Here is a 14309-nt window from a genome sequence, read left to right as displayed (position 1 = left end):
CCTTACTTCTAAGCCGTGAACCAGTATTTCTTTCACTTCCTTTCTTTCCTTTCATCCTACTTCCCTTTCCTTTCCTTCCACCTACGAATTGCGTTTTTCCTTTCCTTTTCCTTTCATCCTATTTTTTCATTTTATTTTTTTTTTATTTTTTTTTTATTTTTTTTTTATTTTTTTTTTATTTTTTTTTTTTTTTATTTTCCTTTGTAACCCCCTGGAAGAGTCGATCTGATGGAGTGTGAAGGAATTTGAAGGATGCGATAAGCGGGGGGGGGGGGGGGGGGGGAACCGGTCAGAAGATGGATGTTTTATGGTTAGCAGAAAGGCGGAAATAATAATAATAATTTTTTTTGTAAATAGGGGACCGCAGGAAGCAGCCTTGCGCGAACCCAAATGGAAAATTTTTTCCACATGTATAATTGCCCGAAATAAGGTGGGGACTTATCTCCCCGCATCGTCATAAGGGGAAAATAACTGTCTATCAAAAATTCTCCTCAGAAGGAACCACGATATTCTGTCAAGCATCTATTACGAATCCTGTGTGGGAGGTTTGCTTTTTCCTCCGGAATAAGAAGGATTGGGCTTTTTCTTCACCCACATGCTCTCCCTATACATGCAAGAATTCATCCGCCCATTCTTTCTGGAGGACCAGAAAAATAGATCCCCAAGAGGAAGGGCCATGCCATAAGGAGGAAGAAACATCCCATGAGGGGAAAAAAAAAAAAGGCCAAAGGGAAATGATTTGTTTATGTAGGTAGGTGCAGATAATCCTGAAATAAATTTAAATAAAGCATATTGCTAAATGAGAAAAAAAAGAAAAACAACTTTCCCCTATTTCAATATTTTAGCTCAAATTTTGTTCTACTTTATTTTTTTTTTTTTTTTTTCTTTGTAAAAAGAATCCTCATTTTAAATAAATAATATTTATGCTTTAGTAAAAATGGATTACATTCATTTTACAAAAATGAAAAAATCATCGTACTAATATGAAATGCTATAAATTTGTTCCATATTGATCAAAAAAAAAAAAAAAAAAAAAAAAAAAAAAAAGTGATCATAGAAAATAAAAATTTTCAATGGCTAAGCGCATATAGATATTTGAGAAATCTGAATCGTGTGTACACAAGATGGAAAAGAAAAAAAATAAAGATCTTTCCCTCTAAGAAATTTTTTTTTTTTTTTTTTTTTTTTTGTTCCACGTTTTTCCTATTGATTAGTTACCCACATGTGAGAAAAAAAAAAAAAGAATGTTCGGAAGAAGTATTCATTGCAACAAATGAAATTTATAATATTTTCCACATTCACGCTCTCCGCAATTTTGAGTAGCCGGCTCACAATATTTTTATTTCAGTATGAAAATTGATATTTTTCATATTTTAAATAATATTCTATGTTTCACATAGGGAAATATATATATATATAGTTCATCCCAAAGAGCAAACCTCATAATTTAAGGTTCAACTTAAACCTAAAGTAATATCAAGCCTAAACGCAAAAAAATTAAGGTTACTTTATTTTTTTTTAATTTTACTTAACTTTATTTTTTTTTATATTTTCTTCATTCCTCTCTTTATCTAATTAATTGAAAGTTGAGTGTATAAATGCTAATTTTTCTTTTTTTTTCTCTCATAATAATATTTTTAGCGTAAATTAAAGAAAATAATAGGAATAAGAAGCATGAATATTAATGTGTTATATTTTTAATGTTTTTTTTTTTTTTTTTAAAAGATTAGAGTATTTTCAAATATTTTTTGGTCTTTTTAAAAAGTATTTTTTTTTATATTTGTATTATAAATTTAGATTTATAAATTTACAGGGAAATGTATCTTATCTTCTGCTGTTTAGTTAAGCATATTTGACAAGTGTACAATTTTGTAGAAACAAAATAATTAGTACTAAAAAAGTATTCGCATGCTTAAGTAAGCATATATTTGCATCTGCCCAATATATATAATTCCCATTTTTCTGTGGAAGCTATAATTTTCATATAAGTAGAGTTTACATTTTTTTCTTTACATATTACGAAGAATATTGTACTTAGAAAAAGGGGAAGGAAACCATCCGCTTGATAAATCTTCTTCTTTCTTCTACATATATATATATATATAACATCCACTCTCAAGAACATGGCGCATACAAATGAAATAATCGTCAACAGCGCATCATCAAAGTCGATGCAATCCCAATGTGGTAGTTACCAATTTGTAGGAACTAGGGAAGAAAGAAAAATGGATGAAAAGAAAAGTACACAACGATCATCCTTTTTCACTAAAAAAACTGCTATACTCTTCTTTGTTGCTGCGTATATTTTCTTAAAGGTGAGTTTCTGCCCTCCCACAGGCAAATACACAGAGGCAAAATAAAGGGGAGTGTTTGTGTGTGTGATGTACATAATAATGTAGATACGCACCACCATAATGTCGCAAGTGTTATGCACATATTCAATAGGAAAAGTGTGTGTCGCACATACTATTATATGCATATTAACTGCTTTTTCCTTTTCTTTTTTATTCCTTTTTCTTTTTTATTCCTTTTTCTTTTTTATTCCTTTTTCTTTTTTATTCCTTTTCCTTTTTATTCCTTTTCTTTTTTATTCCTTTTCTTTTTATTCCTTTTCTTTTTATTCCTTTTCTTTTTATTCCTTTTCTTTTTATTCCCTTTTTTTCCGTTTCCTTCCTTTGCTTCGAAACAACTGTTTTTTCCCTTCTCATTCCTCTTACCTTGCAGCACCAGGATGATGCTCCAAGACAGGGTGTGAGTACTTCATTACAAGTACGTAATCAGGTAGGTAGAATTTTAAGGACAAATGAAGAAAACGCTCCAATGGAGGAGGAGGAATTAGGAGGGGAAGTTTATGAGGACGACGAGGAAATCCATAGACACACCCAACACGCCTATGAGGAACCTTACGGAAATTATGAGAACCCTGGTGAAGGTTATGAAGACCCACGCGTATATTATGAGCTCCCTTATGGAAATTATGAGAACCCTGGGGAGGTAATATATTATTATGATGAACAAGAAGGAGAATATGAATATGAAAGAAGAAAAGGTTTGAATAGAGGAATGAAACAAGGGGGAGTATATCCTGAGGATGAGTGGGGAGTAGGACATTATCATGGTGCAGAAGATTCTTATGAAGATGATTCTTATGATGATGATTCTTATGAAGATGATTCCTATGAAGATGATGCCTATGAAGAAGAAGAAGAACCAGTACATGAGAAAATACAAATAAGAATACCAAGGGACGAATTAGTCGATGAAAATACTCCTATTTTTGACTTGCAACACAAGTACCTTTCGATGGCACCTAAAGGAGAAAAAGAAAAGGCACTATACCCATTGAAACCAGAAGATTTACAAACGGAAGTTTCAAAATTCACAGATTGGAACGCATTTAAGAAAACCTTTGAAGAGGATTGGGAAACGTTAGAAGTGAAATTACGTGAATCAAGTAAATGGTTAATGCAAAAGAAAAATAATGAATGGTCTAACTGGATTCAGTTAGTTAAAAATAAATGGTCAGTACATGGTAAAGTTCCAAATGAAGAAGAACTGGATGAATCTGTGGTAGAACCAGATTCGAGCAACGGGACATGGGATTCATGTTTTAAAACACAAGTATATCCCACAATTAACGCACAATTGAAAAACTGGTTCGACGACACTTATTCTTATTTATTTAAACTTCTTCTTAAAGGTTTAGTTGAAATTGAAGACAAGAAAATGAAAGGATGGTTAATGTACCACTGGAAAATGAACGAAGAGGATGATGATTATAAAACGTTTGGAGATATGCCAACAGCGAAATTTTTAAATTTAGTTCAGTCTCAAGAGTGGTACCTTGACAATCCTCATATAGATAAACAAAGAAGAGAACTCATGTTATGGTTCTTCCATAAAATAAACGACTATTTAGGAAAAGAATGGGAAAACTGGAATTATTGGAAGAATGAAAAAATGCACGAGGTTAAATTATTGTGTGAAAAATTCGCCAAAGGATGCCTAAACGAGGAAGAATGGAATAAATTTCTCAGTGAAATAAAATTTTGAATTATGGAAAAATATGGCTTTACTAATGTTTAAAGTTAAGGACAATATAAATTATAATTATGAAAAAAGAAAAAAAAAAAAAAAAAAGCAATTTGAACGTAGTAACCTATTCAAAAGAAGCTTATTTTGTAGTATATTTATATGGACATATTTCTATATAAAATGTGTTCACGTTATGTATGTTTTTGCTCAATATGAATATACATGAATTGGTAATTTTTTTCTTTTTTTTCATAATGTTCCAAATGATAGAGCAATTTTGTGCATTTATAATTCGTTTGTTCATTTACTTATTTACTTATTTTCCTATCTCCATCTGTTTATTCTATTTTTTTTTTTTTTTCTCTCTTCATCATTTTAAATTGTGTCAATATTAAGCTGTGTTTGCATATTGTCAAGTAGACGTATTCATTTGAAACATATTACATTTTTTTTCTTTTTTTTCCTGCCCTGAGAACTACTATGAAAAATATTAATGAAACGAAATTTTAGTGTAAAAATATTTTTTTATCATATTTGTTGCAAGGCGCTGCGTTGAGAAGAAGGAAAAAATGGAAAAGCAGTCACGGAAGAAAGAAAATTAGAAAAAAAGGAAGAGCGCTACTAAAACCGTGTCCCAAGTGTTTTGGTGTGTTGGAACCCTTTCAGGTTTATTTTTAGGGAAATCCTTACAATGATCAAAAAATCGTTTTTGTTAAAAAGGCAAATGAGCACATTGACGCATGAGTTAATGAGCCAGTGAGTCACTTAATTATGAAAAAAAAAAATGAAACAATTTTCCTTTTCGACATGCTGTTTAAGACAACGGAGAAAGGGGCGTCGTAACCGTTTTGTCAGGTTCGCTATTCCTATATAAGTGCGAAATAGCTAAAGTGCAGTACCTATTTTAACAAATGGTACCATTATTTATAGTAAAAGGAGACAATTATAATTTGTCTGCTTAGCACATTTTTCAAAACAAATTAAAGGACCAGGTTCGCTGCAGGTGTATCACCATTTTAATCATCTTTTATCACTATTTCAGTTTATTACAGTTTTTTTTTTTCTTATTTTTTTGGCAACGCTCTTAATTTCTTTTTTTTAATTATGGTGTGATGAAGTGGATGAATATACAATTGGTTATCCTTTTTATTGTGCATATAGCAAAAGCAGTCGTCGATAGTTTGGCGTCCCTCCACTTGCGTGGTCTACCTGTATAATTCTGTTATATCATCCCACAGTTCCGACAGGATCGTGAGTTGATACATCTATGATACAAAACAGAGTTACCTCGTAATGGAAAATGACAAATGTAATACTCCCCCAATAAGGGCCATACAGTGCAGTGCGCGCGTCACTATACTTGAGGTACACGTTCCTGTACATTCTTTTCACTATGTTTTCCGATGGAACAGACTTACAGAGGTAGTCCATAAAAAGTTGAAAGGGAGGAGGAGAATTTTATTCTAGCAAAAAGTGGCATGAACAATGACTTATGTAGCAATTATAGGGTCATATCAACCCTGAAGCAATATAACTGTCTGAATAAATTAAGAAAAGCGATTTCTTTAAAGAACCGGAAAATATTCTTATTCAAGAGGAATGTGCATATATACATATATGTATATATGTATGTATATACGTATATGTATACTTATGTATATGTATATATATGGTATATTGGCTTGTCCAGGAATGATTATTTATAAGGGGAGCGAAAACAGGCTTCCTTTAACATGCTAGAACATAAGGACCATTTTAATGGCCATTTATAGGCCACATATATATTTTGTACAATATGCCATTCATAAAACCTACTATGTTTTTCGTTCAGTATAATTACATAATCTCCTTTTCGTTTACCTTCTTGCGAGCTACTTTAAATAATTCCATGGTTCGAAAGTGAGCGGAGAGTTTTTCTTTACGTCGCGATACCTCCCTCGGTAACGAAGTAGTCTCTGCGTGGCATAATTTCTTTTCTTTGAGTATAATAAATTTATTTTTTCTCTTTTTTTTTTTTTTTTTTACATTTTTCCTTAATTCTTTTTTCTTTTCTGTTGTTTTCTTATGGATCACTGGTAACTTCATTCTTTACTATATATTAGCTGCATCGCTTTAGACTGACCTTTTAATTTTCTACTCATTTTATTATTTGTATATCGAGTGGAAGGTAATATTACATACTACATCATAATGGCAAATAATAAAACAGTAATTAAAGAATATTAAATGTTATGGTTCTTAAAATAAAGAAATTAGAATTCTCCGCATGTCGCAGAACGCAGAACGCAGAACGCATAACGCAGAACTTAACAATTTGAACCCGGTTGCGCAAATTTCAGGAAAATATAACTACAGCTTCCAGGAATATTTTTTCCAGAGGGGCGAAAGAATTGATAATTTTGGCAAGATTTTTCTTATTCTATAACTTTAATAAGAAAAGAAAAGGACGAGTGACCCATGACTCATCTTTTTTAAGCGCTATTCCAATTTTGAATTTTTAAATAAAGATGGAATCAAAATGATCATCGTTTCGAATACCGCAATTTTTTCTATGGGCATATATGCTTTCTAAATTCATTTATTAAATTATTTATCAAAAAAAAAAAAAAAAAAAAAAGAACAAGAATCTGAACATATTAGAACACGGCGTTATGATCTAAATTATGTGCAGATTATGCAAAAGTGGATGCGGTATTTTTTTTTTTTTTTTTTTTTTTTTTTTAGGGGGGGATGAAAAAATGATTAAAAAAAGAACGATAGGAAGAATAAAAATGATCTAAATAAAACGCGGGTATTTATTATATACCGACCTTTGAAGTGCTTCACTGGGTTTTTTCGAAGTAGAAACGATAATGACCCTTAAATAAATAATATGCAATAATATATGTTTCTATAATTGATGTTTTTTCTATTATTATATATATCATATAAATGTATTAAAAATATAATTATACGAATGCATCATAATTATATACGATTTATAATTTTCGATCAAATTCATATGTCTTGGATATGGTAAAATATTTTTGTTTAAATTTTAAGCATATTTTTATTCAAGCTCTATTTTAAGAAAGAAAATAGAATTGAAAAAAAAAAATAAAGTAAGAGGAATAAAATAATATGGCAATAAATATAATAGGAATGAATAATAAAAAAAAATAATAATAAATTAAAAATATAAACAACAAATAACAAATATGAGACGATATCATTAAAAGTTATAATTCCTTACTTCGTAACTTTTAGAATATAACAGGAAATAATTAACAAATTAGCATGCGAACATATGATCACCCATAAATTCAAAAAAAAAAAAAAAAAAAAAAAACGTTGTTTTCTGCGCTTAATTTATAAGAATTTATCATTCCATAATGAATAATTATAAAATAATGTTTTTTTAATTTTATAATATTATCGAAAAAAAATAATAAATTGAGCGACAAAAAATATATTTTTACGCGGACAAGAAACATTTCGTGGATAAATATTTATTCCTTATTTTATTTTTATTTATTATTTTATTTTTTTTTTTTTTTTCTTTAGAATATTATTTAGATAAAGTTTAATTGAAGAAATATTAACATTTTAGTATTCTTGAAAAAAGTTTTGTTTTTGTCTGAAAGAACAAATTAATTTTTACAAAGAACGCCTATAAATGAAATAGCATTTTTAAATACATTAAATATTTAACAAATTCTTTAATAATAATTATTCTTTTTTTTTTTTGTTGTTGTTGTTTTTATAAGCAATTTTACCGTTTTAACTTAAGCTGGTTTTGCTCAATTTGGGGGCTTAAACAGAAAACATAATATTATTATCGAACATTTTCAGTTATGATAATTTAATAGAGAAAAAGAGATTCTTTGTAATAGTTTTTTATTCGTGGACAATCTATTCCTACATCATTTTCTGTACTACATAAAACAACCGTGTTTCTGTTCCATTTCATTCCATTCTGTTGTGTTGTGTTTTTCTTCTTTTTTTTTATTTCAAAATTAAGAATATATCTACTAAACAAGATGGTTAACAGAAACTCAAGTTATATCTCCCACTTGGCCAAGAATGAAGGAAGAGAGAGTGAAAAAAACTTTATAGCGACTAAGGTTGCTAGTTCATCTGACAGGGACACCTCAGAAAATCACAAAATTCACCATGACAACAAGTTACCATTTTATCTGAAACTTTCCATGTTTGGAATTTTAGTTTTGGTTTTGCAATGCTTCAATGAGGTAAATACAGTTTGGAAAAAAAAAAAAAATGCTGCAGTTTATTTCTTTATAAATATAAACATAAACTAATGTTATCATTATGAATCCTCGTTTCTTTGTAGAATACCTTCGGAAACTCTTTTGAGTGTGAAAACATAATGCAAGAAGGAGCCCTGGACTTGGGGGTTAATCGAAGCTTGGGAGAATTGGTAAAGAATGTATCCACTCCAAAACGAACAATAAAAATATCAAACATTCCCGAAAAAATTGAAGAAGAAAGTAGCATCTCCGAATATGTTGAAGAAGTGGATAATGATGACGATGAAGAGGATGATAAAGAAAAATACAGAAAAATGGCAGAAGAAGCTTATAAGCAAAAGATGGAAGAAAGGTACAGGATGGAAATGGAAGAGGATGGACCTACACATGTGCCAGGACCAGGACATAATCACAATCATGGTCCACCAAACTTGTCTGAAGAGGAACTTATCCAATTATTAAAAGTATTACCACCACCACCACCAGAGTTTTTCAAAAGAAGATTCGGAATTGTACCAGGCTCAAATGCAGATAGAAGACTTCCATTTAATAACCCACAACAAATGTTACAATTTCTAAAATTAGTAAATGAGAAACACAACATGGTATGTGGTAATGATTCATGTTGCAATGATGGTAATTGTGAAGAAGATGAAGAAGAAAATCCATCCGTTATAGATAATATAATTCGTGATATAAGTAATGTAGCTCCAGTTATTTTACCTGCGATTCCCCCCGTCTTGATGATGTTCATTGGAACCCAAAGAACGTACTTATTGTTATATACACTATCTTTAATAAAAGATGCTTACAATTTTATACAAAGAGCAAGAAATCAATGAATCTTGAAAATTAACTTTGCCCGTGTGTAGCATATATCTTGCATGACAAAAAAAAAAAAAAAAAAAAAAAAAACATGTTTTTGTTTAACAATGATGAGAAATCGGGGCGAATATTATTTCTCTATATAATTTTATGATGCTATAATATAGAGACACACTTTTACGAAGTGCTTTTTCCCCTTTTTGAAAAGTTACATGAACTGTGAAAAATATGTGGAGATCCAGAAGGATGCGCAAAAGTAAACATACCACGTACATATAAATTTCACATTCACGAGATGAGCGAGCAACCTTGTGAGGAGAAATACCTGGTAGTTAAGCCAATCGTATGATTTTTAAAAGTTATTCATTTTATTATATATATATATATATATAGATATATATATATTTCCATTTGTTTTTTTTTTTTTTTTTTTTTTGGAACATTTTGGAAGAAAAAAAATGTACATTCAGTTTTTATGGCCTTTAAACATCATACACACACTATTCCCTAACATAATATGCATGTACACTACGTATGTACACTTGTGTGTATGTTATATATACATATGTGTATACTATCGTCTATGTATTTTTAACGTGTATGAAAAAAAAAAAAAAAAAAAAAAAAAAAAAGAGCCCACTGTTTTTCTACATTCTGTCAATCGACTACAACTGATTACTTTTTAGCTCAGGTAGCGGAAGTATTTTATAAAATTAGAATTATCTTTTTTCATCTCAGTGGCTGTGTACCACATGTTGAGCGTACAATTGTATGCATGTGAACATGTGAACGCGCCATGTATGTGGGAAAATATTTTTATATTTCGGGTGAACTTATGAATGAGTCATGCTATGCGCGCGCAATATTCTTTTTTGCCTCCACCAAATATCCTCTTTTTGCGCGAAAATAAGAAATTAGCCGAGGGAATGTCTAAATGAGGGGTAGACTTTTCTTAATGTGAAAAAAGTGAAAAGCTTTTTTTTTCATCATCATAGTAGTGGTAGTAGTAGTGGTAGTAGTAGTAGCAGCAGTAGTAGCGTGAAAAACATTTGAAAAAAAAAAAAGGGCTAAATTTTTGCCAAATGGGTCGTAAAAATGTGCACACATAAACGACGAACGGGATGGTAATTTTATTCGATTAGTTATTGGAAAATCATGGAAGTAGAAAAAGCAGATACGTTTTTTTTCTCCTTTTCCCATGTGAAGAAAATCACGGTTGAATCAGAATTTGTTCCGCTTTTTTATTTATTTTTGTTTTGATATCGTAGTTGGTTGATCCGTTATGTTGACTATTTGTAACTTTTGCAGAGAAAAAAAAGGTGTTAATTTTTTTTTTTTTTTCCCCCTTTTTTATAATGGCTAGATTTTAGAAAAATAAAAATATTGTCTCTCCCCCCAAAGTTATGTGTTTAATCTGAATGTGGGATATAATTTTTCACAATTCGCGTAAATGAAATCTGAGGCAAAATTGGACACTAAACTAACATTTGAATTTGTTCAATTTATCCTTCTGTACTATGGGGAGAGTAACCGAAATAAGTCAATGGTGATGCGTCACAGGGGGAATAGATAAGAGTAGCCCGAAAGAAGCAATTACGAATTGAATAGTTCTCACGGGGATAAGGTATACAGAACGCAGAAAGGGCAAATCGTAAAGAATAAATGATAGATGGTAAATATATAAAGGAATGACAGAAAAAATATGCTTCCTTTGCACAGACGCTCTTCTGGTTGATTACACATTATAGACATGTAATCCATTGTAACATTATCAAGAAACGCCTTTTGAAGAAAATTTTTTTATTCTTTTTTTGTTTTAGATGGAAGACAAACATGAGAGTTCTGTGGATATCGTATGTTTATTTGTACAAAGTAAATGTCATTGTTAGCATTACATACTTTTTTTGGCACGCTCTTGGTTCAGTGAGTTTTATAAACATTGTACACTTGTTTTGTTTGTATGGTTCCTTCATGGGGGCTCGCGCGGATAAATGGATTTCTATCTCTATGCGAATATTTATCGATAAATAGAAGAATTAGGTACCTATAAAGAACTCCAAATATCTCATTGCTTGAATGAGAAAGAGACTAACAAGCGGAGAAGTGGCGTGTCATGCGAACTGGAACAACTGTCTTATGAGGGAGCAACGAAAGGATAGCTAAAAATGGAGCAACATGGAGAAAATAAGGAGGATAACGGAAAGTGAGGGGTACACGTTCTATGAAACCCTTTATATAAGTGAACAAGATGTATTACACATGGTTGGTCCGACATGTCCAAATATATATATATATAAATATATGTGTCATGTGAAAATGTGATCTTATTACGAGGTGTGCGTTATTAAACTGATCCAATTTTCTTGTTCATCTTTTTTTTCTTTTTTTTCTTTTTTTTCTTTTCGTTTCGCTGACGCTTTAAAGGAAAATATACAGTGGTCACAGACGGAATTTTCAAAATATATATATGTGAGCCCGTTAATGGGGTATTATAGAAAGGATATAAAATTAATTTATAATAGACTGGATAAGAAATTTTAATATTTTCCATTCGCCTGAAAAATTAGGCAAGGAGGAAAGAAATATAAGAGGAATTTAAAATAAGAAAAAGAAGGTTTTAAAAAAGATCGAAAAAAATTACCACTGTATAAGTAGGTTTATATGCTTCTTGCACTTACATGCATAAATAGCATAACATTATTCATTATGCATTAGTCCTTCTTCTTACCACTGCATTGGAAGAACTTTTGCCCGAAATAGAATAAAACAAAAATTATAACAAAATTGGAAAATGCATCATACCTGGAGGAAGGAAATAAAAAAATCAAAACATATGGGTAAGGTAATCAACCAAAATCGCGGTAGATTGAAAGAAAAAAAAAAAAAAAAAAGCGGAACGGAAAAGAACTACAAAAAAAGGAAAATAAAAAAAAAAAAAGAGGAGAAAAAAGAAAAAAACTTTTATAGCATATTTTTTTAAATCCTGCGATATCTGGAAATTTCCATGAAAATTTAAGAATGACAAACACCAACAATTATGAAAAAAAAGACTTTAGATTTTTTCAGTACGTATTTATATATCATTAGAATACTATTTAATATTATAAACTGAATTCATTTCCCCCTATATTTTCTATAACATTTATTTACGTTATTTTTTAAGTTAAAAATAGTAAGGCAGTTTATTGTTTATTGTTTATTGTTTTTTTTTTTTCTTTTTTTTTTTTTTTGTATAAAGTTATATATTTATATTACAGATATGTTGTATTGTAGATTAAATAGAAAAATGGATTTGGATGAAATCCAAGTATTACGAAAGATGGTTGTTCATAAAAAATGGGTTATGTAGCAATAGTTTGTGTTTGCTTCTGTGGAAATGACACAGGTGCAGAAATCTTCATATGTATATAAAAAAGGTGCGCAGAAAAAAACTGTAAAGTAAAATAGAAGTTTTTTTTTTTTGACCATCCTTCAGATGTTTTCACATACCCCCACATATATACTTATATTATTCTTACTAATTCTATAATGCATATGTATATGTACAAAATAGCTGCCTCATTTCTGCTTCTATATATTTTTTTCTTTTTTGGAAGTATATTTTAAAAGGCGTAAATGTGCAAGTATGTTCCTTCTTTTTTATAGCAAAGTAGTGGAAGGAACGAATGCAAATTTTTAGTTCTTTAATAGAAATATCATCTGATAAGATAAGACATGAAAAAAATGAATGGTAGGATGCTAGACAGGATCCTACTCAGTACAGCAGAGATAAGAGCTGTCAATTCCGGAAAGAGAAATGGCAAATATTTCTTTACGCATTCGTTAGAACAAAGTAAATTTGTTATGAAAAAGTGTTTCAGGAATCTTATAATTTCCAAGAATTTTTTTTTTTTTGTTTTTATCTTGCTACATCTGTTCGTACAAGTAGGAGAGAATGGGAAAATAAAAATAAGCACACTTACAATAGCATTTCATTTTTGTTAAAGAGGATTTATTTTTGAAGAATCATTATTTAATAAATGAATTTTTTTTTTGTTGTTTTTTCATTACTTTTACAGAATACGTCCATTTCTGATGAGAGGAACATTTATGGGAAATTGCAACTGAGTTTTACATATTCAAGAAAATTAGCGGATAAAGGAAAAACTCCTCGTTCTAGGAGGGCTGCCGCTAATGGAGTGAAAAAGAATAATGTGTCTGCACCTTCCTTGGAAGAGGGACAACATCTGCAGAATAAAGAAGATGAGACAGGAGGAAGTGGTAAGGCGGGGGGAGACAGTGCTAATGTAAAGGTCGATAGCAGTGGTGAGGCAGAAACGAGGAGCGATACGGCAACCCCCACTAGTAATGCGACTACCTCGGATAGTGACGTAACAGTCGTCAGCAGTGTAACAGCAGGAAATAGGGACACCGAAACAGGGAGCGGAGATTCGAGTACGTCCAGTGGGAAGGGGACTTCATCAGATGGTACCGAGAAAGTAATGCGCAGTTGCTTGAAAAAGAGGAGTGGTACAAAAAAAGAAAAGCGAAAAGTACACTTTGCTGATCCTTTGGTACATGTAAATATATTTTGTGTAGATGAATCTATATGGCCATCAGACGAAGAAGAAGAAATGGAAAACTACGAGAGCTACATTATATGGAAAAAAAAAAAAAAAAAAAAAAGAATCTTGCTTTTTAACTGCTGGAAACAGAGAACGTTAAAAATAAAGGCATGGGGTGCTAAATGGATGGGAAGGGGAACTGTGGATCTAAATAAAGCTACAGAGAGAAGCGTCGAGGAGGAAGAACCTGTATATGGCGTACTCCGAAGGACCGCTACTTTGGATAACTTAAGTTTATGAAGAAATGGTGAAGAAGGAATCAATTGCAGGTACGCAGGTATAGGCACGCATGTGTAAGTACACATGTATAGGCACGCATGTGTAAGTACACATGTATAGGCACGCATGTGTAAGTACACATGTATAGGCACGCATGTGTAAGTACACATGTATAGGCACGCATGTACAGGCACGCACGTGTAAGTACACATGTATGTAGGTGAGTAAGTGAAATATGTAGAAGGACGCCTTAGAATTTAAAAAAAGAAGAAAAGGATAATGAGGGTATATTTCCATTACAGAAATGTTCAGCGCCAAATGAAACCATAAACTGTTAAGCTAACTTATGCCTTTAGACAAATATGAATCTTCAAAAAAT

General features: G+C 30.9%; 3 protein-coding genes across 3 annotated transcripts; all 3 read left to right on the top strand.

The window, feature by feature from the left end:
• Positions 1–2171: 2171 nt before the first annotated feature.
• Positions 2172–4053, top strand: PKNH_1326300 (tryptophan-rich antigen; the record flags this gene model as incomplete). Its single annotated transcript, XM_002260663.1, has 2 exons — positions 2172–2315; positions 2725–4053. 2 exons carry the CDS (start codon positions 2172–2174, stop codon positions 4051–4053), a joined length of 1473 nt encoding a protein of 490 aa, XP_002260699.1.
• Positions 4054–8054: 4001 nt separating this feature from the next.
• On the top strand, positions 8055–9124 carry PKNH_1326200 (Plasmodium exported protein, unknown function; the record flags this gene model as incomplete). The annotated part of the gene is made up of 2 exons (XM_002260662.1): positions 8055–8264; positions 8366–9124. The coding sequence occupies 2 exons, from the start codon at positions 8055–8057 to the stop codon at positions 9122–9124; spliced, it is 969 nt and encodes a 322-aa protein (XP_002260698.1).
• A 3706-nt stretch (positions 9125–12830) lies between these two features.
• On the top strand, positions 12831–13951 carry PKNH_1326100 (Plasmodium exported protein, unknown function; the record flags this gene model as incomplete). Its single annotated transcript, XM_002260661.1, has 2 exons — positions 12831–13031; positions 13166–13951. The coding sequence occupies 2 exons, from the start codon at positions 12831–12833 to the stop codon at positions 13949–13951; spliced, it is 987 nt and encodes a 328-aa protein (XP_002260697.1).
• Positions 13952–14309: the final 358 nt, after the last annotated feature.

This window comes from Plasmodium knowlesi, assembly GCF_000006355.2.
Source record: "Plasmodium knowlesi strain H genome assembly, chromosome: 13".
In the NCBI taxonomy this organism is placed as follows: Eukaryota; Apicomplexa; class Aconoidasida; order Haemosporida; family Plasmodiidae; genus Plasmodium; species Plasmodium knowlesi.
The sequence above is the reverse complement of the archived record's forward strand: the minus strand, read 5'-3'. Positions and strand labels throughout refer to the sequence as shown.